Genomic DNA, 24,849 nt, shown 5'->3' on the forward strand with positions numbered 1-24,849 from the left:
AATCTTGCGATAGCCCTCTGTGGACCATAACCTGAAGTTACAGCAATAAGCCTTATCCCCACCACAAAGATGATTCAGAAAAAATCCCACAGCTTACCTCAACATAGTCCCTGGCATGGCCCCAGTCTCTCTTAGCATCCAGATTGCCCAAGCTGAAACAATCCAGCTGTCCAAGGTGAATCTTTGCTACCGATCGGCTAATCTTCCGAGTGACAAAATTAGCCCCTGGAAGAGAAATAAAAGGTAGTATCAGCACAGTCACAGTGGCAGATAGCTTAGCTGGCCACAGGAGACATCTTGTATAGCTCAGCACATGGCATTTTCAGTCTTCACTCAGTCCCCTTACACCACCTAGACCCATGCCATCTTTTATCATTTGAGCAAGCTAAGAAGCTTCCAGTGCAAGTGTCACATTAGTTGCACTTTCACAGCAAACGTCTTTCTTTGTGGGACTTCTTAAGCATTCCTAATTTGCTGCCTCAGTATTCACTCCAGGCATAAAGCCAAAGAAAATCGTTTGGAATGTCAGTTCTTAAACACAAAATGCAAAAGGTTACATAAAGAAGACAGACATCTTAGACCACCCTCAAGTTTTCTGTTGCCGTTTCTCTTTTCCTTTTTAATTTTTTTTTCCAGGGAATGCATATATCTAAATAAGTTTGTTTATTAATAAAAAAAATCAGGACTATGCAAATATTACATATTCTCCAAAGAACTGTAATGGCTAAATGCATTCTACTTTTCTAGTTATTTGGGATTCTTTGTCCCTCAGGTTCAGTTAGATCATGAAATTGTGATTTCAACTTTCTCAGTTGAAGGTCGTACTTTATTTTATCATATTTCAGTATGCTGTTCACTGTATCACTTTGGAAAATTTGTGTACCCATTTCTGCTCCCAGTGGAGTTGCTTTAAACAATATTTTTTGTTACTTATTTTCAGATCTTGATTTTTAGATTATGATGGCTGTGTTTCTAAGAGGTGGTCATAGTCTCCTCAAAAGCAGAGGGATTTGAATTTAGACCAGGAGTTTAAGCTAAACAAGCCCAATGGCATTTGCACACTAATGAGCCACAAAAATTAAAATTACATGCCCTTTTAATAGCTAAAAAAGGATATGAATAAGTGGTGACAGATGATACCTCCTCCAAATGAAAAACAGGAAAGTTAGTGAAAATATCTGCAGTTGTAATATGCTCTTAGCAATTTTCAAAAGTCTTAAGTAGTGTAGCTTATGCATTCAATGCATACATGCAGTTTTTTTCACCATGGAACTCTGCTCTTTAAATATGCATCTCAATACATTCTGTTTCCTGTCAAACAAATAGTAGGTTGCTGCAACATTATTAAATAATATGAAGTGTCCTTTTCAGGTTACTAATTTTTTCCTGTAAAATCAAGAGCACTACAGTACTTTTCTGTGTCATTTGACTCCACCAAAAGTAAAAAAAAAAAATTAGAAAAAAAAAAAAAGGACACCTCTAAGACCCATGTGGAATAAAGAACTTAAATAATTCAGACCTTACCACAGGATTGAGATAGAATTTTCAATTTTCATCAACTGCTGAACTAATTGCAATTCCAGTTATTAGACACTTAGGATATACCATCAATTTGTGCTTGTTCTTTAAAGGATGAAAATTACATGATTTCCATATCTCCTTAAATATACATGAATATTTTATATTAATATATAAAGGAAGCTTCCTAAATAGTATGATTTGCAAACTTTCAGAAACAAAATATAGTCCAGAGTCATTTTCAAAGCAAATTTCTCAAAAATTGGACAGTACCAACCCTGTGACTCTGCTATTGTAACTTCTGAAAGCAAAGTACTGTGGTTTCCCTGTTCCTAGCTGGACAGGCTTGCAGCAGGACTGGAGTTCTGGCTTAACAGAAACCAGTGACAGAGTCTCTTTGGCTTAGTCTGACTGGCACCTCTCCAAAGATTGTTTCTATTTTTAACTTATCAAAGTGCTTTGAGACCTTCACACAAATTATTGCTAATTAATTAAAAACAGATTCAATCTATTGCAAAAACTTACTAGGATTAGCTCTGAAACTTCCTAACCTTCTGTACTGAAATTATTTCAGTTAGCATTTTTATTCAGCAAATAAGAGTTGAAGGAACAGGTTTCTTTCTAGGATTAAGTATATGCTTTAAAGTTCCACGCTGCAACTGAGTAATAAGCAAACCTGACTGCTTTCAATGCTACATTCCCATTTGCAGCAAAAGCAATGAGAGTTCTAGTCACCATCCGCATTAAAGCAAGTTTTACTGTCAACCTGCACAACTAATGAATGTCAACTTCCCTTTTGGAGCAAATGCTTTCTCAGCATAAAAAAAAAAAAAAAAAAAAGAGCATATTAGGTTGTGTGAGAGAAAAAACTATAATGCTATCAATTTAACTTTAAATATATGAAAGATACTGCACAAGAAAGAGCTGATTTGTCTAGCAGAGCACAACAAATACTAGTAGCTTCTGTCTTCTCACAGAGTCACTGTTAACTGGAGAGAAACAATCCTCAAAGATATACTCCAAGCAAAATCGGAATATTCCTGAAAAGGCTGAGATGAAGAACTAGAGAGCACCACAATGAAAAATGAAAACCTTTATTTTCCATAAATATTCCAGTAAGGGTTCCACTAAATAATACCAACTCTCTTCTTGGAAGTGCCTCAGCATTAAAGCTGTGGAAGAAAACTATGCTACCGTTCATTCTGAGAAATGTGATTGGAAAATTTTTCATGCACCCAAAGACCGAATGGCACATTTCAGAAGCATTTAAATGATATGGTTCATAAATAATGTTTAAGTACTGATTCTCTTCAAACACAGTATCTTAAAATATCCCATTACACTCTATGTTTGATCCCATGCCATTAAATGCACATCATAACTAGAATTTAAGCTGGTGCCCACTGGAGTCACACAAAATAGTTAAGGCTATGTCAGCATTTCCACTAAAAAGCCCTGTCCTAGAGGTTTGTAATTTGGCTATGAAATCTGGCTTTGGTATGAACTTCAGCAGAAGTAATGTCTTTTTCCTCAGGATTGATTCTATGTGAGAGATCCAGGCAGAGTGCTACAGATATCTTTGTATAAATGAATGCAAAGTACTTTTTGAGGCACAGAAATGGTTAGCTTCCCTCTTCCCCAGGAGGTAGTGAAGACTTGCTAATGTTGAACATACAGCAGCATTTTTCTCCACAAAATGGCCACTCAGTGCCAGGAAGAGTGTCATCAAAGCTGATGGTGTGTTAACCACGTTACCCTTTATGTTGATTTTCATTGGATCAAGTCGATGCAGCAGCTAAAATGCCAACAGTTATCACAGGTGAATAAGGCCTAATTTGTTATGCTACTAACCTTACTAATTCACCTGGAAATGTGTTGGTGGTAATGACAGAAACTACCTTAGACTGGTGGGAAGGAGAGATGTCAGAGTCCCACATTTGTCTCCTGGCTCTGCACTGCTTCCTCAGTTCAGAGAGGTTTCGTAAAACACAACTCATTGCTCACACCTGGTATGAATAAATGTGGAGAGTTCAAAACGCTGTTATATGGTTGATGTATTTTGACTTATTTGAACACTTTTTCAAAATGTGTGTGGGTGGCATATGGCTGGGAGCTCACTATCCTGCAGTAACCCAGAGAAGAATCATTCTTGCTGTCTGTGGGGCCAAACATACTGGGCTAAGTGCCTTGCATAGTTATCTGTGCAGTGAAAACACCCTAACCATGATGGGCCACATCATGCTCTGGTTTGCATCACTATTGGCAGCACTGGAATTGCTGCAATGCAGCATTAGAGATGTGGCCAGGCAGAAGAGATGTGGCCAGATGTAGCAAAGGATGCTTTGATGTGTCATTTCAGTGGTTCTAAACAGCCCAAATTAAGTAGGGTCTGACAAGTTCCTACATTTTAAGAGGGGCCTTTAACAAGAGTTTTCATGACATCAACAGCTCTTTCAGGAACCCTAGGCATTAGCTTAGATTTTTTTTCAAAACCCAAGCCCTCCCTTTGAGATCGTTAGCATGCCAATAGGAACCATAAGGTGCGATTTACAAACCCGATTTATCCTAGACAGGATTTAAAGCAAGGATTCCTCATCAAGCAGACCTGATCTGTAAAACATATAACTTGTCAGCAAACCACTGCAGGAACAATATCACAATAAAAAGAAATAGCAGAGGTATAATGCAACAGCTTTTGCTCTCCAGCCCAGGCCTGTCGCCCAGTGCACTGCCTGACTCAGGGTGGAAACAGCTCATCCCTTTGAGAAGGATGCTGCCTACATATGGCAAAGATGCAGTTTTGAAAGCTGGACACATCTCTCATTAAATAGCACATATTTAAAACTCTTGCTTTAGGAGGTATGGTTTAATGCACCTACAGCTCCAAAGCTGGATTGCCCCAAGACAGGAAAAAATAAGTCTTAGTATCAGCACTGGGGTTTCGCCCTTCGTGTATCATCAGGAACCTGCCTGTTGGAAGTAGGTGTTTTTCTCCAGAATCTGTGGTTTAGAAGAGGCAGCCAAATGGATGAAGCATCTTCAAGAACCACTATTGTAGTATCTGTGTCTTTTCAAGAACCATCATTTTCCAAGCTCTCAAGACCACATACAAAACCCAATTAATGATAAAACTGTGGTCTTAGAAAGACTGCTGTCTCTGTAAAACACTAGTTGTTGCATGCCTAAGAAAATCCATTATTAACCCTAGTAATATCATAGAATGACAATCAATCTTATAGAATTCAATAGCAGTACTTATCTATCAACAGAGATGCAGTCCTGGAACAATCTATCAAGTTCTCATAACACCTTTTTTCTTCATTTTGCATAAAATATGATAAAATGGTTTCTGTCTCTGAAGACGCTGACACAAGATAAAGGTTGGAGTTTTGGGGTTTTTTTCCCTCCAAGTTTCTGCAGTTCTGGCATAGATTCTAGTGGAAGCCTAACATGTTCAAACACATTGTGCACCCAGCACTTCTACTAACCCAGAGGAACATATTTCTTTTAACACATATGTGTTGTAAATGATACACTTAATGAGATCATTAAAATGTTTTGATTCCCTGAAAATCCACACTGCTCATCATTTCCATTCTATGACAACCTTTTCCATTTTTTTGTAACAAGCTGAAAGGAAGAGCAAAGGAACACCCAGATTTTCTAAGAAAAGAAGCCCTGAATCTCCTTACACTGATGAAAATCAATAACAATTATTCCAAAGCAAATGGATTTATGTCACTGTAAACCAAATGAAAAATCAAGTTATAGATCTTTAAATTAACCATCCCTATTTTGGGTTTAAATGGAATTTTAAACTGTGTCGATCAAAACAACTGATAAAGTACTGCATTTTGGTAAAACTAGTAGAGCAGCTACTTCATCTATGTTAAACATTCATGCATTTAAATTGTGAATCCATTCTCAATTTAAAATAACAAATTGTTCTTCTCACAACAACAGTTGTACAAAGTAGAAACATCCCTTTTTGGAAAAAAAGGAAAAATCATTCTTATAAGTGATTTTTTTTCTTCCTTCTACTCATTATAATATCCTACGAATGTTACTCAGCAGGTACAGCTGCCTTTGGATGAGCTTGCCATAAAGTCCACAATCAGATTTTTGCAAAACGAAATATATATGAAATAAGGGTGATATGATTCATAAGCAGCTCCTTGTAAAGTCATGCATGGGAAACATCTTCCTGACTGGGGTAGTAAATAATTTTATTTCCTGAAACATGAGATATAGGGCTTTAATCCTTATATTTTAATCCTGTATAGCATAGCTGGAAATACTTTGTTTCATCATTATATTTTCAATCTTTTCCTCTGTTCTTTAAAAATTTTAAAGTACCTTATGGTGGTGGTTTTCTCAGATTTCTAATATACTTGAAATGTTTTTCAAACATTTTCAGTTTACGTAGCCCAAACTATTTTCCAATGGACATGTATCTTTCTCTAAACAGGAAAGATAAATTTTTTTTTAAAAGGTTATTCTACATCAGCCCCCTGGGAAACAATTACGTAACAAAAAAATCCACAGATCCCAGACTGAAACCAGTGGTCCAGTAACATGAGGATGAAATTGCCCCTCCTTATCAAGTGACCCTCATTTGGAACTAATTTGAAACGTGTGATTTCAATAAAATGATGTGGTAGTAATTCCTTTAAATACTGCTAACAAAGACATCAATTGGCGTATCAACTGAATTATTTTGTTTTATAATATATTGATACACATTATAACCTTTCCGATGCCAAAATGTACTAATTCTGCTTGGCCCCTTTTCCCATTAGCACATCAGTTTTCAACAGGGTACCGAATCCTTGGGTGCCCATTCTTTAGGTAATTGAAAATGCACTACTACTTTTATATTCCAAAAATGAGGAGGTTAAGGCAGAAAGGTAAAGGCACGGAAGGGTGGGAATCAGCAGGGGACGGCAGCACAGGGGAGGGGGTGGGTGCTCTTCAACCCCAGAGCAACTGTGCCCCTGCCATCCACTTGCACACAGAACATTTGGACAGCTGAGGGCAACAGGAGGTCATTGAACTACGCATGGAGAGAACACAAATTAATGACTTTTATAATCTGAGCGGAAAATCAGAGTGAGAGACAGTCTTGTGAGGAACAACAAGGTACAGAAATGCAGAGGGAGCACAGAGAGTAGGAAAATTTTTCTTTTTCCCAGTGGGTGAAAAGGTAGCACAAAGCCTACCTCAGGGGACAATTAGTAAGTCCTGTAAAAAAGGTGCACAGATGAAGGGGAAGAGACCTACCAACCACCACCAGTGGGTGAGAATCAGAGGTGGTGTTTGTCACGGCACAAGCCACGCTCCCCAGTGATTCAGGGGTGCTAACCCTCCACCGGGCATCTGTCATCAGGGCTTTAGACTCTTCATGACAGTTTTGCATACAAACAGATATAGTTTTCCACCTCCCAAAAACCAATGACAGTATCATTTCTATGACTACGCAGCAGCAGTTCTCTAAAGTGACTGTGAAAAAATGATGTTTGATTAGGAGACAATCTGCATGTGTACGGTATAACACAATGCTTTTGGATTTCACATTAGAAATACCACTGTTTGGGACTGATTACACTTCTCAGTTCTATCATATGGGGTTGTTAAAAGGCCAGGGTGATATACCAGCAATAACTGTTGGCGAAAAGGTGCTATTTTAGTCTATTTCCCCCCATATAATTTTTCTTAAATTCAAATATTTTCCCCTCAGGAAGTGTACACCGAACAGGAAAAGGTGAGGCATCAAAGATTCTCATAAAGGAAAACCCAAACATTAATACTGAAAACAATATGTAAAAGTGTTATTCCTGTTCCCAAGTTTATGTTGCTAATGGTGCTTACATAAACAGAGCAGCGTTTCGCTTACAGAAAACTTAACCTTTTGCTCCAAACTACTCACTTTGGTTTCTTTAATCGCAGTTCATATACACTACATTGTAAAACAAAGGTAAATATCTTTAGCCGCTCTGATTTGCTAACATTCATTTAAGCTGTGGTTTTTAAATTGTACAACTAAGGTTATTGAATTAAACCTCTCATTTCAGCTGTCACAGAATTAGGCAAGCCCTTGCATGTATGAGCTGTGGGTAAATATGAGTGTGCTTGCCCATCAGTACAGACTCTTTATATTGTTAAAGCTTGTGTAAACAATTGGAGTTAAGTATAAGCATTGCTGAATTGGTGGTACAATAGCTAGAACTGTATGCAACCAAAAGGAAAATCTAGCACTTGTACAAAATGGAATTACCCTCCAGTCTTAGGCAACTTGCACAAAAACCTCTCTGATTTTGACTTCCCTCGTTGAATGGCTATCACAGTTCAGACATCTGTGCTCTTAAATTTAACACCCCTTTCCTTTTCTCCCTGTCTTTCCCCTCCTCCATCCTCTCAGCAACCAGTAGCACATCAAAAAAGTTGCTGTTTGATGGTTCAAGCTGAGACGTTCAGCCTTTACCCTCGCACTCTCTTGAGATGAAGCAGGCAAGGCTTTTAATCTTACCTGGTGACACATGACTGACTAATACAGTTTCTTGGACCTTCTGACCTCTGAGGGACTAAATCTGGTTGGTCTCTCAACCTCTCCAGGTGGCTGGGACATCAGTTTGTGGTGGGTCATGACGTAAACAAAGTTTTGCACAGGTCTTCCGTGACTTTCTGTGCACCCATAATTGTGCTAACTTTTACTGTGCAAATTTCTTGAGTATAAAACGTATCATTTCACTTCAAGTCAGGGGGAAAAAGAATTTTCCTTTACTTTTACTGGAGGTTAAAGACTGTAACAAGAGCCAGCCTTGAAACCAGTCACAGCAGCAAATTTGCTGAGTCAGTGCTGATGTATTTTCTTGGAGCGAGAGAAATGGTCTGGCCACAGCCAAGTAGCTTATTTGAAACTCTGCCTCCCACACAAACTAATAAAGCAGTGCTAGACGGGTTTGACACTTATACAGTATAACTCAAGATGTTCCTAATCCATGTGCCTCCCTTTGGAGCTTTGTTGCTCAACTGTTTTTCTCCTAGGACTTTCTTCTGGTTAGCTTTGAGGCAGTGGTAGTCCTCGAGGCACCCTTTAGGCCCTCAATACATCATTTGGTAAATGTGCTTCGATTTTACTAAACCACTTTTTGCTACAGGAGTCCTGGAATCACCAAGAGGGGGTCCTGAAACACAGCTGAATCATTTTTTCAGGGAGCTGGAAGCAGCTGAAGGGAAAGAGCAGATTGAGAAGTAACAAGGTGAGGGCCAGTGAGAACTGGAGGGAAGCAAAAAAAAAATCTCAGCTTCTGCAAATACAGGAGGCACATTTTTTTCTAGTACGAGGTACATAAAATGCAAGGTGCTACATTTCCTTCCATCTTCCACACTATGAATAGTTGGATTCTCAGCTAGGATGAGGTGAGAAATACATCTCCAACACCACTGATAATCCCAACAAGTCAATGTACAGATCATCACTTGCACAGGCCTACAGTTACAAGTGCAAGGATGAAATCTTCCAGCTACAGACACCCTTTTGGACTCACAACAGACCAATCAAGTAAACACATGGTTCAGACGTAAGAGCCAAAAAAAAAATCTCCACCGTGTGTGCTGTGGCATGCAGCCAAGCTGGTGTGCAACCCAGGGTATAAGATCAGCTCATGGTGCTCCCAGCCTACTCTCCCTGTCCCTGCTGTCCCCATTTCCCAAGCTCTGCTTCTGTATAGGGACAAGTGGTTTTGCTAAAGACAGAACAGGACAACCCTGGAAGTCATTATTTTGGATAAAACCAAAGTAACAACCCTGAAATGTAGTGTCTTAACAACAGACCCCAGTAAAAAAAGCTTCAATTGATTGTGTGAAGCAGAAGCAGAGGGATAACCCAACCCTAAAGTAAGCCCCCAAGTCCTAACAGTTTAAGAAGATAATGGGGTGAAAAGGCAGAGACAAGATGACAGTGCACTGGGAAGACCGCAAGCCAACAAAGACGGCATGTCCCTTCTGGTCCAAAGGACTTGGCCATGTTTGGTCTAGCTGTGTTGACCTCCTCTACTCAGAAAGCCAATAAAAACATTATTTCACCTAGCTGTAGTTACTGCTGGTTGCTTAAACTTCCCATAAAAGCTGTGTCCTTACTGCAGCACAGGATATGATCACTCTCAGAGGACCCTGAAGTTAAGCAAGGGTGCTACGGCTTCCACACCCAAGCTCCGAACTGGAAATGCCACCAGACAGAGCGGCAGCTCTCCCACAGGCAGAAAGGGTATGACAGGAGGTTGCATAAAAACCATTGCTGAGAGTGAACTCTCCTCTGGGACAAAGCCTGGGCATGTTGCTAATTTTCACTCTAAAATGAATAAGGCAATGAAAAAAGAAATGGACCCTTATTTAATCAGAAAACATTTTGAACACAACCGGTGAGTAAAATTCTAAAAGCTTTTTGAAATGTACACAAGTTTCAACGAATATTCCTTTTTACTAATGTTGCCACTGAAACTGAATCCCACTCCTAAATTCTTTCTCTGTGGGAATAGAGTTTCTCTAGTGTAATTAATAATAAAAATTAATATGCAGCTATAAACAGAGAACTCAGCTTTCTGGCACGATAAATTGGTGCAGTTTCACTGAAGTCAGATTACTTAAATTTACAAAGAAGAGGCCAAACTTAAACATACCACCATTGACAAGTTCAATCACCACAGAAGTTTTGCACAAGAAAATATGAAACAAAACATTTGTAAAGTGATTGAACTGCAAAAAAAGAGTGTCTAGATAATATGTTCACTTATCACCATTCAGCTTGTCATGCTCACTACTGTTTTAATAACAGTATTTTTAAGAACAGTTCTTCCTTTGTGGACTCCTGAAATTCATTGTTATCCTGTTTTTGTGATATTTCCCATTTAAGTTAGTTTATACTTCCTCTAGCAACAGAAGAGGCAGTCAGATCACCTGCTGTTCTGAGATGTCTACAATACTTGAACACAATGGGGTGAAACCAGGACAGAAAGTTAGCCCAATTCTGAATTTCCTGGCTTTGTATTTTTAGTGGGACCTTTCACATCATTTTAATATCCCCATAGGTAGCTGTGCAGAAAAACACAAATGCACATACACACACTCTGTACGTACTCAGGACAAAGCTGTAAATTCTAGCACCCAAAGTTAGGATTATGTGTTTCAGTGTTGTTTCCGAATGCACAATGATACGGTTTTACAGAACACTTCTAGATTTCATACTGTAATCTTTTTCCTAATAGGATTGTCCCTGGTGCAGAGAACAGACTTACTCTGAGAGCAAAAATTGCTGTCTTGTAAGGAATGAAGTAGGCAAGGGCCCTATGGAGCCTGAAGCTAACCAAAGGTAAAGAACTTCAGAGAAAGAAATGGTAGATTCACAGTTCCATCTGATTAATGCTGTTATAAGAAAATGAACAAAAGCCTGCTTCTTGTGCAAATTCTGAAAGGGTGCTCAGAAAGTCACTTAAATCCAGGTTCTCATTTAGTCACTGGTGTATATTCCTCTATGTGCTTGTTACCAAGCCCTAAGGTGGAAACAGATGAGAGTTTTATTCTGAACATGAACTAATCAATCAAGAAATGCAGACCTTTTTAGGTTTTTCATGCCTTAATTCCACTCCCCATCCCAAAGGAGATAAAATTCCAAAATTTTATGAGAATTTGAGTAAGTTAAGTATCTTGATATTTGTGAAACAATGAGATGGAAGGACCCTGGAAGAGTCAAAAAAGATTTTTTTTACTCAATAGATAAATAAATCTGCTGTAAAAGAATGTTTTTCTTGTTCTCTGCCCACCATTCCACCTCCCCCACCCCAAGACTGAACATCTAGTCATTCCCGTAAGAGCTCTGCATCCCATGCAAGGAATAAGGAAGAGGGAGCCTGTGGGGAGAAAAACCAGAAGTGCAAATAAGGGCTTTATCAAAACACAAAGGCACAAGTTTAAGTTTGTGGAGGCACCTCTCATTCAGTTATTACACAATTTATGAGCTAATCAAATTTTCAAAGCCCCTTTTACCCTTCTTTCATAGTTTTCAGGATGTATTCATATGTACCTCACTTTTTATGCCCACACTAAGGTGAGGAAGACTCTAACTGCTGTAGCCACAGAATGCTACAGAATTTTCTGCTTCAGTCTAGAACACGCTTCCAAAACTGGACAAAACTGAACTTTAAATAGTTTCCCAAAGCACACTACAGAGTTCGTCTCTCAAAGGGCAGTTTATCAACGGGCTTGAGCAGCAGAGAGGGAAATCACTGAAATTTAACCCTGAACCCCACGTGAACCCAGGGATTGGGACTGCATATTTTCCACTGTCCTGCCATCTGCTGCTTCACTGCGCATGGTAATCTTTGGCAACCCCACTGAGAGCTGCCTGGGCTATGGCTCTGTTCAGACAGGGTGTAGAAAGAAAAGACACTGAGAATGTCATGGCTGACTGACCAGACTACTGAGATCAGAGAGATTATGCCTCATTTGCTCACCAAGCCCTGCCAAAAGCAACACCATTTAACTGCAGGTACTCAAAACCCAACAGGCATATTTAAAGGAAAAGCAGGCTAAAAAAGAGGACCATTCATAACGTGCATTTGCTTGGGACACTGTAGCTACGACCTTTTGGCAATTACTCATGAAAGTTTTAAAACAAAGTTTACAGTGCCCAGCATTTCAGGTACAAGTGAAATCTGGCAGAAACTATCACACCCAATTGCAGGACACACCAACCTGGGATATGACTCAAGGCAGGAGTAAAAAAAGGGATAATAGCCCAGCAAACAGAGATAAACAGAGAAAAAACTGTTATTTAGCTGTTATTTTAAAGCAGCTACAGTCTGTTTATCTCCTGGCTGTGAAATGCTGCACAGTATGGGAGTGTGAGGGTTTGGTACTCTTGTGCATAACCTTCATATGTCATCTCATGACAGGGGACCTCCCTTGAGCCAAAGCCAAATTTACATTTGTTCCCCAGAGCACCCCCACTAGGCTCCAGATGCAGCAGATGAAGAATCAGCACTCAAACTCTGATTTCCTCTGACCACACTGTTCTGAATAAGGGCCCCCAAATCTTCCAGTGATTAAATATCAAATATTTACACACAGACTTACTGACTTTCAAAATGATGTCTCTGAAAGCTAAGGAATATTTCAGAAGTGTCCTAGAACTGCCAAGGTATATTTTTAGGGGTATTGGACCTGCAAGAACATTACTGTAGGATACAGAGTACTGTAGATTTTTTGAGTCTTATCATGCTGACAACAACCACCTGTTATTAATGTATCTCTCTCCCTCAACCTCCCTGCCTCTGCCAGAAGCACTAGAAATAAAGATGTAATTCTATATATGTGTCTACAACAATATCCTGCCCTATTTCTTCACTCAAATACTGATCTTGGAAGTGACAATGTCTTCTATCTGTTTAGGGAAAAAAAGGCACTTCAATAAGATAAGCTTCTCCAGGGGCTGCAGAACTATGGTTGGCAGACATCAGGGTTGACAAATGTTCTTCTAATTGCAAAGGGACACTGCAAAATTGTCCTCTGTTGTGGAATAGACAATTGCTGTCACCCTTTCTTCTTCCCTGCTGCTCTACTGCCTCCACTCTGTCTGCCTCACAGGGAGATCGGGAAAGAGACAGAAAAAAGCCATGTAAGAAAAGAGAAACAGGCATCTTTTTCCCAGTTCCAGCTGTGTTGGAGCCAACAGGCTCTGTTGTTTTGATGATTCCAGGACCCTCACATCTCATTTGATCCCTGCTTGACAGAAGTGCACAGCAGAGGTGGGAATGCCTTGCAGACTTACAGAGGGAGCTTCTGAAACCCTTAGGCTGCTCCCTCCAAGACAGGGCCCTTCTTTCTGAGAGCTGGAATCAAATAACCTCGACACCAACCTCTGGTTAGTAAGCAAGACAGGAGCAATGTGGCAAAATGAGTAAGGCAAAGAGATTAAACATGCTTTCCACTGTATTTTTCTCTTGATTCGAACACGTATGTTGAAAAAGAGTAGGTTTGAAGTAATAAGCTACCCACTAACACTCCCAGTTTTAATGTCTCTGCTGCTAAGCCCTGCTGAATCAGAGCTCCTGCTCCCCCTCTCCTTCTTGACTCATAACCTCAGTGACAGCCATGAAGCTGGGCAGAGGCACTTTATAAAATGTACTAAATGAAGCAACTCTCAATAATAACAAGGACTGGCAGGTAGCCATGCTAGAGGAGGAAAGACCTAGTAGGAATGTCCTGCAGCATAAAAGTCTCTGTTGTTCCCATTACTGCAGAGGAAGAAAATCTCTTTAAATCCTTTTGATTCAAATGATCATCTGACAGAAACAACGGACCAGACAAATGGCTGTAAAACAAGGTAAGTGGATTTCCTATTGCTACAATATCTTACTGGGCTCCCATGACACAATTTCTCTGTTATTCTGCCTTGCCATGGTAAAGTAAACCTACAGACTACCCAGAAAACAGATGAGTGTAATCAGTCCTTTATAAATTATATCCCTTCACTCAAAGAAAGCAAATAACTTTGCCTGCTCTATAATAACTGTTTCTAATACTTCATTTATTCTATAAATTGTTTATAAAACACTTCAAGAGAGGTCAAGATGAGAGGGCAACAATAATTGGAGATTACGGAGACTCTCTAAGTATTTTGCACCTGTGAGTAAACACTTCGATAATTATTATGATATGAGATAGATCTACTAAAAAATCCCCAACAGCTTATTTATGATTTTCTTGGACATATGTTATTTCATCTGAGAGAGAACCCCCATCTTTTCCAGAGCTATTTAAATTCAAATTTAAGCAGCTGCAAATTTGTCTGATGTCATGTGACTGGCAAGTCAATAACAACAGATTTAACGTGATCTCCCATGGAAGGAACATAAAGAAACAATGAGCCAAGGGTAAGTGATATTCTCATTAAGTTTTATCCAAGTCACCTGCGGAAGCAGGAACTTTCCTCCTCAGAGGAAAGCCCACAGAGTCAAGAACAAGCAAAACTGAGCCTGAAGGACAGAGATGTGAATTAACATGCAGGACTGGCGTTCAGGTGGGGTTTCAGAAAGGATTCTCTAACAAAAAGGGGACATGATGTCCTTTTGCAGTCTCTGTGGCATGGCTCTGCCCACTTTGGCTTTTGTTCTTCCTGTGCCCATGCACAGCACTAGCAGTGGTCATGGGACCATTCTGGAAAAGGGAATGGAATAAACTCTGCAACACCATCTCTTGAGCTGCTGAGCATCACAACTGTGCAGATGCCTAATGCAGCTAAAATCCGACATATTGATTAATACTAATCCACACTTTGAAAGTACAAATGAATAAAATTATATTAAATCTTTAAACACTCAACCCAGTGGTTTCTTTTAAAATAGTTACAATTTAGCATGTCAGAAAAAAACTTGCTTCTTTGTAACTTTTCTGCACAGTCCAGAAGAGGTTGCTAAAGAAACCACTAGCGTCCGCTAATCTCCCTACCAATTTAAAAGAGAACCCAAAACAAGTTCCTGAAAAACAAAAAATAATCAAATTCTGAGTAGTTATACAGAAATAATAAACTTAAACATGACAAAAATATTTGCTGAGGAATTTAAAAGTAGCCAGGACTATAGAGATACTGGCTTACAAAAATAAAGTTAAATTTTAAAGTTATTCTTAAGAGTTTCAATGGAATTCAGTAAACAGTATTTGATTCATGACAAAGCACTCTCATTACTCATTTTATATTGTAAGGTTATAAAAATGTAGATTCAAAATTCAGATTTTATATCATTCCCCTTTATTTCTTTTTAACCCACATTTCCTTGATCTCCTCAATGGCACAAAGTCATGTAGAGCCAGACACAAACACAAGCTCTCTCCAAACTGCTTCAGTCCAATACCAAATCAATACAGATTATTTCCACATAAAATGGTAACTGAACCACAGCTGTTACCTGAACCAAATTCTTTGTTTACCTTAATGAAGAACTGAACCAAGAAGAAAATACCTGATTATTGGATCAGAATAATTAACAGAGAATTTTCAGAGGAAGTTCCCTAATCACTTAAATTTACATTTAAAAATTTTGCATTTTTCAGCTTGAACTAATTCAGAAATACCAGTGCAGATAAATAATTATTGTCCTGTCCAAATTGAACTGACTTGTCAGAGTTTAAGAAAAATCAGAGCTGAACTAAGAAATTTTCATGCTGTTTTACTTAGGTTTTTTTTAGTTATTGTTATTTTTCAAACATCACAAGTCCAGGAAACACAATTGGGTACAGGAAAAACAATTTTTCTTTCATTTTTAAAATTGATTATATTAATCTTAGCAGTGTCTCCCACAAACATTATTGTAGAGTAAAATGGAAATGAGGCTAAACTAACATTTCAAGGTAGCTGCTGTCTACATCACTACATAGTTGAGAAGTTCTCCTTTAGAAGTAGAGAATAAGGCCCTCTTAAAACTATTTTGTTTATGTCTTGAAAGCTCTCTGTGAGGTATCTTTAAAATATGTAAGACTCCCAGGGCTGTGAAAAATCAGAATGGTCTTGTCACTAAACAGCAGCTTTGAAAATCAGATAAAAGCAACTGAGATTTTATTAAAAAAACAACTTACTGCATCTTTTGGCTGCATAAGTATTTCTTTCCTGACAGGCTACAGAAAAATAAGAGGCATTTCTGTTAATCCATTGAGAATTAATGTTCCAATTTTTTGCATTTTGGTAGTCTCAAGGAAAAGCATATTTTAAAAACTGTTAAATCTTTCAGATTTTTTTTAGTCAATCCCAAGCCTTTTGTATTAAATATTAAATTCTCTGATCTTAACCAGTAGAAACTACACCTGAGTTTGACTGAACCCTCCTGTACATTATCAGTTAGGACAATTCTGATTTATCCTTTTACAGAAAATTTTACTGACCACACAAATTCTTCCATCAGACTTTCACTTACAGGCAGCCATCTTCAAGCATCATCCACATACTCACACACATGCATAATTTTGGAAAAAATGAATGAACATTCCCTGATGACTCTGTGGGTTTCTTCATGGGTGTTGATGCCTGGTTATCACTGTCTATAAATGTGATGGTAAACCAGATGATATCACCACACCACCAAACCCACAACGAACCTGTAGAACCAAAGTGACAGGAGACACTTAACTTACTTGCAAGTAGACCAGAGTTGTGCAATAACTGCAGCTCACTAATGAAATCAAACCCAGAATTGCTTCATCCCATGATTTCAAAACAAAGAGCTTCTTTAAGTGCAATTTAAGATTATGATGCTTTTCTCAAGAAAAGCATCATCATGAGACATAGCAAAGATTTAATAATGACCTGTTATTCACCGGCCACTTTTCTGACACCATTTTGGCAATAGATCTTGGATTCACCAGCACGACAAAAACTGTTGCCAGTTCTTTAGTAACACGAGCACTTTCAGAACTAGGTAGCAAAGGTAGCATTTGCTAACTGCTGTTACATGAAGCCAAGCTTTCAAGTTCCCAGCCTGAGTTACTGTTACACCAATCTTGCTCTGCTTTTCCTAAATATTGCAAAATCTGCAGGGACCGTGAAATATGCTAAAAATAAAACAATTGTATATATGTTACCCTCTTTTTTTTAAAACTTATTCTTGTGCAAATCTCAAACATCACATACAATTTTCACCAAAATTCAGATGATTAAAATCACTACCTGGCAGGTGCAGCACATCTGGACAGGTTATGGCCCAGGGCACAGGGCAGCTATTCAGAAACGTAGAAGTACATCCACTGTCTAGTTTTAGACCATACAGAGGGGAGAGGTTTGTCCATAACACATGAGCTGCAGATGCTTTACCCCAACAGAGCATGAGCACCAGTCCATCCCATTCCCCCATTTTCCCTGAAGGGTCAGGACTTGAGAAGAGGAAGGCACATCCCTGCTGCAAAACACATGTTAAAATTGGCAACTACTGGTCTGATTTTCAATGGCAGATACATGCAATACTTATGGAAACAAACAGCATGGGAATAAAAAAGGAGTATTTGCATGACGCCTGTTGTGGTCACAGGGCTGATCTTCACACTACATTCAATGGCACTTCAGTATAAATGTTTAAAATGAAGTATAATACCGGTGCCATCCCAAACCAACAAAGTTTTTAAGACCATGGATAATTTCCAATTTACTCCGTTTTCAAGCATTACAGAAAATTTGGGAAGTTGAAGAACTTTTCCTGAGCTTGGGAAGTTCACAGTGTCTCCATTAATCTTGAAGCAGGGCAAAAATGGTAGCAAAACATTTTGGTGGTAATTTTTAGTCTGTAGCATATAGAAACTCAGTGTGAGAGCACAGAGTGTACGACACAACATGAGTATCCCTAATGGATGCACACATGCCTGCCAGTGACTCAGAATATGGGCATGAGGTGGGGCTGGGAAGAGGAAGGTGTCAGCAAGAAAGCACAAAGAAGATTTATAACTTTGAAAAGCAACTGTTTCAAAATTTTTAAAAAAGAAGTGGAACGTAAAATATTTTTGAGTGTTACTGATGTTTTTTTCATGTCTTCTTCATTTTTCTTAAATCCAAAATGAGTTCTAGATTTTTCCAGACTTGCACTGCCTACACCTGGGATTACTATAAGATTTTGTAAAGTTTTGCAAATACTTTTAATCCACCTATTGACAGATATTGATGCAATGAATAAACATCTTAAATCTCTTTTAATGTAAAGATTGTAATATAAATGAGAAGAAAAAAAAAGGATGCAAAAAAACCCCTGAAGGTCTGAGTTGCTTTTCTGGATAATTCTTAACTACTTATAAGTCACTTCACTTATAATGGCATGAAATCAAGGCCTTGACTTCAAAAATAAAAATCCATCTGTATTCCTGCAACACTTCTATAGCAGTAGTTCTCAAACTCACATGTCCTAGGGCAAAAAACTCAGAGAAAGCAGAGAAAACATGATACTGTATTCTCTCTGTTGGCTTGGGTTTCATTTGTTTTCCTGTACCAAAGAGCAACCCTGAAGGGTTTCACGGGAAACCTGCTAAGACTCTGTCTTAACAGCTATCATTCTATACGGGTGAGATACAATACAGATCAAAATATGCAACTGATATTGCAACATCTAAATAGCATGGGGTATCTGGTTTAATTACAATGCTTTGGGCCATAGCTTTCATTTGCCAATCATTGCCTAACAATTAAGTAGAACATAATTAAATTTTAAGAGCCTAAGAAAGGCAAATCCTTGAAAAGGAAATATTTTAACATGGTTGGCAAGGTGTGCAAACATCAATAGTGTGGGAAACACGTGTAGCTGACAGTATATACACTGCTAAAACTCCTTGTAACAGGTTAAAATCTGCTCAAAAATACTTGCAATTAGATGAATAAAACTGGAACAAATCAGCAGTCTGCCAGCTGTTGGGATTTTCAGCTATTTCAGTGACAACAGGATATAAATGCAAAACTTATATTATAAATGTAAAACTTTTGTGCATTTCCAGAAAGTACATAATGCATGTGATGGTCTGAAATCAAACTACCTGCACATGTAATGTTTGTCTGCGTGGTTTTGCTTCTTATTTTTAAACACATTTCTGGGAACTGTATTTAAAAATGTGTGTTCCCAGTTTCACTTAGTGAAATCAAGACAGAGAAAAGAAAACTGTTCCTAAGTTCAAACCAAGCTCTGACCAAATGCACTAACCTTCTCTCAGATAAAGCAGCTTACCTTCCTACAATTGTTGTAAAATCCCACTGCATGATGAATCTTATCAGAGGTGACATCCAATCACATTGCATTTCTCACTTATTTGTTTTTAACGAATCCTGGTAACTTGAATAATCGGTTGGTAACCAGCTTACCTGGTAACCTGGTAACTGGAATAATCAGTTGGCATTTTCTTCTGCAGTATTTTTTGAACCACTAATGGTGGAACTGTTTTATTGTGAATTAGAGTCCCTCCAGTTTCCCGCATCTGAAATGTCTCAGTGGGCTAATTTCAAATAACTTTCTGAAACAACATGCACTTTCAATAGATTTACTTCTGTTTTTTTTTAAATTATGCATGACTAAGTAGAGGGAATTGTCAACCTTTCAGAAAGCTGTTTTAGGGAAAACAGGATGCACACTGCTGAGAAAATGTTTCAGATACTAAGATGGCCCAGGTAAGTCTGGCAGTTGCTCCACACCTACAAGCTGTCAGTATGACCAGGCTTTCATGTTTCTGCACCTGGTAGACAATGCCCAAAATTTGAAGGTTGGGGAATAAGGTCTACAGAGTAACATACTTAACATCTTTGCAGTAATACCCAGGACCCTGAAGATGAGTGGTAAGCAATTTCTAATGGTTTTTCCTTCACAGTCTCAGGGGAACACTGATGTTGGAGTACATAACAGGAAGAAGACAAAGCAGTACACTAGTGTATCACATGAGAAATGCATATATTTGACAGAATTTTAATCATAGTAAGACACAGGTCTTCAGAAGTTCAAGAAATCATTAATACGGCAACAATGACTAAAATATTAAACAGTCATTACTTGTAAAATATCAACAATGTAAGATAGATTCATTTATGCAACATCTCTTGCAATAATGAGGGGACCTGTGCTCTTTGTGTGAATTTTTTTCATTTCTTGCCTCTATTTCAGAATACAATGACATTTAATTGAACACAACAAAAAAAATAATCATGCAGATGCAACTGCAAGCAAAAATGGCTCAAGGAATTTCTTGACAGAAGCAAGAAGTACAGAAGAGATTGGCCATCGCTGAGTCCTCACATCTGGGAAAACTGTATCCTGCAGTATGCTCGCTTCTCCTAGGCTCTGGGTACCACTGAACAATGACTTAACCATGCATTCAAAGGAGGTGTTATTCCCCAGCTGAAGTGGTGGATCTCACATGCAGCAGCTTGGACTGGAAAAGCAGTGAACTGGGGTGCATCTTTCATGCATGGTCTCTTACCCATCAGTTACTGGGGTCTGAGATGACCACACTGTATCAATACTATCTCCTATACTCTCCCCCAATGTTCCAGCAAAGGCAATGGGGTAAGTTATCTAAATGGACTTCTGGCTGAAACCAGTTCTGCTCTTGCGACCTTCTGCAAACTCCACATTCACTTTAAGCTAGTTTGTAAAATGCAAGGTGTAAATCTCACAATTCTTGCTTGTATTTCAGTTCATGTTCTCATTTATACATATACAAGAAGAGCACAATGGTCACATTTTCCATTGTCCTTTGACTGGGGAGAAATAAATGTAAAAAAGGGAAAAAATAGGGGAATAGGCACATAAAACACCTTATTTCTAAAAATGCTGCTACAAGTTTGTGCATTAATGAAGACATAAGAACACTACAGGTGAGACACATACTCTGCCACTCCATTTCCCATCACTGACTTTCACAAATTCCACAGCACTTTATTTCAAAGTTTTCAGTTGATATTTAATTAGAGAAAAAAAGTCTGCGAATTTTAGTTTACGAAAGTAACACTGATATCTGCTAATATAACTTGAGGAATGTTAAGAATTACTTGGTAACATTTTCTAAATTTAATAGGTTTGACATTTTGTAAATTGTGGGGATACTCTGCCCCCCCTTTTTTTTTTTTTTAGACTAAAAAACAGTTGCAATCAATCATGGAAGATAGCAAAACTTGTAATATACTTTCTTCTCAATGCAGTATAAGCCACAAGAGAGCATATGATTTAATGATGAAAAGATGCTTCTGATAAGATAATAATTCGCTCAAGGAGAGATCTGAGTTGTGAATGCAGCTGTTCCAAAAAATCTAAACCCACAGGCAAGAAGTTTTTGTACAAGCTATATCCATAACTACTTAGATAAACTGATGATAGACCCCAGAAAAGTACATCAGATAGAGAAGTGAAGAATCAGGGCTACTTTGAGACTGAAAAGGAAAAGAGATGGTAAAGATTACCACTAACTATTGTTGCAAAGACTGAATCGAAAAGATTTCAGTAGTCAGACTGTTCAACACAATATCTTACTTCATCAATGACTCGCTTTAGAAAAATATCTTTTTATATTCCGATTCAGTTCACTTACATGATAGTTTCATTCCCATACGTGACAAGTTCCATGGCACTGACCTGGATTACCTGGATGCCCAAAACTAGGGGCAGGCAGAAATGGTCTCACTCTTCAGTTCTTATTTCAGATGTCTGGTACTGCTTTTAAAACACAAGCTCATGAAGGGAAACCCACTCATATTTTGGTGTGCTCACACTGCCTTCATATCTCAGTATTGGCAAGCACTGGGAAAGGATCACTAGAAAGATATGGTTAATATGGCTTATTAGCAACATAATAACCAAACAAAAAATCTCCACATTTTGTGATGTGCTCTGATCTGTATTAATTGGTCAGTAGCAGGTTCAACATCATCACAATTAACTGAATTTACTTATTTTGTAGCAGCAGATCTTTTTCAAGGGGAAAACATGTATACTTAGGTAAAACAGAAGAAAGGTATTACCTGGCAATTTTCTATAATTACAGTCAATATTGCTGCAAATCTATTTGTGCAAGTAGTCCCTAATGCCCACATTTATCCCCAGTGATGTCTGACTGCATGTGTAGATAAGGGAACACCTGCATGGATCAGTTAGCAGGATCAGTCTCGCAGCAGGGAGAAAAAGCCAGTAAGAATGCATGTCTTCAGGACACTGCATGCTTTCTCTGTTGAAACACGCAAACTGAAAAGCATGAAATGATCTTGGCTGCTCTATAGCACATAAATGTCTGAGTAAGTCCTTTTACATTGGCCATGGTACCTTCCCATCAAGTTTTCAATGTTCAAGGCAGATGATCCTTGATGACACCAGCCAGCCTGGACTCTTCTCACCCGGGAATGAGTAAGAGAGCCACAAGCAATACTCTGCTGACTTTTCCTATTTAGATATACTCATGGGTTTGGAAATCTTGTAATAAATTAAGGAGATCTAGCTCTGCACTGAAAATTTTACACACTTAATGTCTTCCACAGGCCTCAACTTACCAAAAAAGCAACAGGAAACGCCCTTAGTATTTCCTGTGGTACGAGGTTGACCAAGCTTCTCTTGCACAGAAAGTGTCTTAGGAGATTACCAGTTAGTCTCCTCAACCACAGACATGAGAAAGGGAAATCTGCAGATGTTGACTACATCTCTGTATAGTAGATGCAGACGAGCAGCTGTTACAGTAGGGATTGCACGGATTTCTTGTGAAAGTCAGTAGCAGATGTCACCATCTGCTTCTGCCTTCTTTATGAAATAGAGGTAAAAGAGAGACTAAAAGCTGATTAAAAAAAAAGGTAACTACAAAAACCATAAAATCAAAAGACACACACCTATTTACAGTGAGTAGGGGAAACTCCTACCCCCTTCTCCCTTGCAAACCTGAGATCCAGATGCACAATAAAAGGAAAGAACACTCCCCATTCTGTTTAAGATATGATTTCTTTTCATTTTAGTCTTACTACATGTACTTTGACAACACTCAGCCTGCAATCTAACACCTAGCCATTTCCACCCTGGCTGAAAGAGATCACAGAAATGAGCAGTTGTATCCTTTCCCTCTGGCTATACAGCAATGGTCTGATGACAACTGCTTTACTAGAGTTGGTATCAGACACACAAAAATTCCCTACTGAATGATCTACACAATGATGTCATGTATGGAGGCAAAGTATTACTTAGGGGGAAAAAAAAAATACCCAACAAAAACCAAACAAAACTTCTGTTGCATTGTGTCAGGAAACATGCTGTACATGTTTGTACATCCTGGCAGATTAAGATCAGATGAGGCAAGCAATGAAGTGGTTAACCAAATCAGAAAGTTATCTCAGACATCCAAAGGCGCATCTTGTAAACCTGAGACAACTTCTTGCACAGAACTGAAGAGAGAAAACAGTAAGGGCTTGTCTGGGATGAAACAAATGACACTGTCAACAAGTAGTTTGCTTTCCCACTCAGAAAAGGAGGTATTAGTGAGATCCAGAGCCCAACAAAAGAACAGGAATCTTTCCAATGAAGTAAAAAAGGTTTGGATCAAGCCCCAGCTTTCCTGAAAACTAGACTTGCTAATTGCCTCACTCTTCCACTGTCAAAACCATCATCTCACTGAACAGCATTATCTTTCCAATACTGCTATAGGGCAAACATTTCCACACTGATAATACTGGGAGCCATCTCCAACTACCACCAGCAACTTGATGGTTGCCACCTCCCCCATTCAGCATCCCATAATGTTGTGGGAGGGGAGGGGAAAAAAACACACATCATTCTGGAAAAATTTTTTAGGTTTTCTTTTGTTTGTTCATTTTTGAATACAGAGACTGCCTTGTAGCTACTGTAGAGCATATTGCTTTTCAGCTCGTGTCATACATAGACAATAAACAAGCTTCAGAAATGGAAGATCCCATTCACCTTGGCATGACCATAAATCAGGAAACTCTTGAGCTATACCTGGATAAAATGGATGAAAGTAACTGAAGAAATTAGCTTTAGCAAAGTATACTGCTAATACAGGTCTTTTTCCCAAAGGAAGCAAGCCATGCTTATCTTACATTACCAGACCATTACTGGAAGTACTATGCCAGACCCTCAGCTGGCATAAATCAACACGACCCTGCTCACTTCAGTGCAGCTGTGTTGATTTATGTGAGCTGAAAAGTATGTACTGGTCAAAAAGTGACTATTTCATCTTACAAAACTGTAAAAGTGACTAAGTGAAATGAAAGGGAAATCAAATGAGAGGCCGTATGTATAATAGAAAGAAAATAATAGAAAGGAAAGTACTACAGAAAGGCTCAAAGTAGATGTATATTTTATTAAGATTAGTCTAACATAGCCACTAATTTTAGCTCATATGAAATTTTAGAAAATTTTTCTGCTGTTACATACACATGTATCTCTTGAGTATAGACCCAAGTACTTTTACAATTTAATAATGCTGTACTATTCCCAAATTAAGATAAAAGGTTCAGGCAGTGGGTTCAGCCAACCTAGAATTTATCACTGGCCAGAACATGAAACATCATACTTAAAAGGAAGCCCACCAGTGAACTTAAGTGCTCAGCTTTACACTATGGCGTCACATCTTAGAACTACTCCTGTTACTGTCTTTCTCTTATAGAGCAAGATAAAAGTAGAAAACCAAATGTTCCCAAAGCCAGCACTTCTCTCAAGCCTTTGTAATTTTGAGAAATACGAAACCTTTCATACTAGACTTAAGCACTCTTTACCCTCATGAACTCTGTGCAGACTTCCCTATTACTATACAGGCTACATGAGATTAACTACTGGTGCT

General features: G+C 38.5%; 1 protein-coding gene across 1 annotated transcript in view; it reads right to left on the minus strand.

Moving 5' to 3' along the window:
* GMDS (GDP-mannose 4,6-dehydratase) overlaps positions 1–24,849 on the minus strand; it is a 412,544-nt gene that overhangs the window by 228,206 nt on the left and 159,489 nt on the right. The window contains 1 exon segment of the mRNA XM_039549037.1: positions 98–225. Within this exon segment, the coding sequence (XP_039404971.1) occupies positions 98–225 (128 nt within the window).

The sequence above is a fragment of the Corvus cornix genome, chromosome 2, assembly GCF_000738735.6.
Source record: "Corvus cornix cornix isolate S_Up_H32 chromosome 2, ASM73873v5, whole genome shotgun sequence".
In the NCBI taxonomy this organism is placed as follows: domain Eukaryota; kingdom Metazoa; phylum Chordata; class Aves; order Passeriformes; family Corvidae; genus Corvus; species Corvus cornix.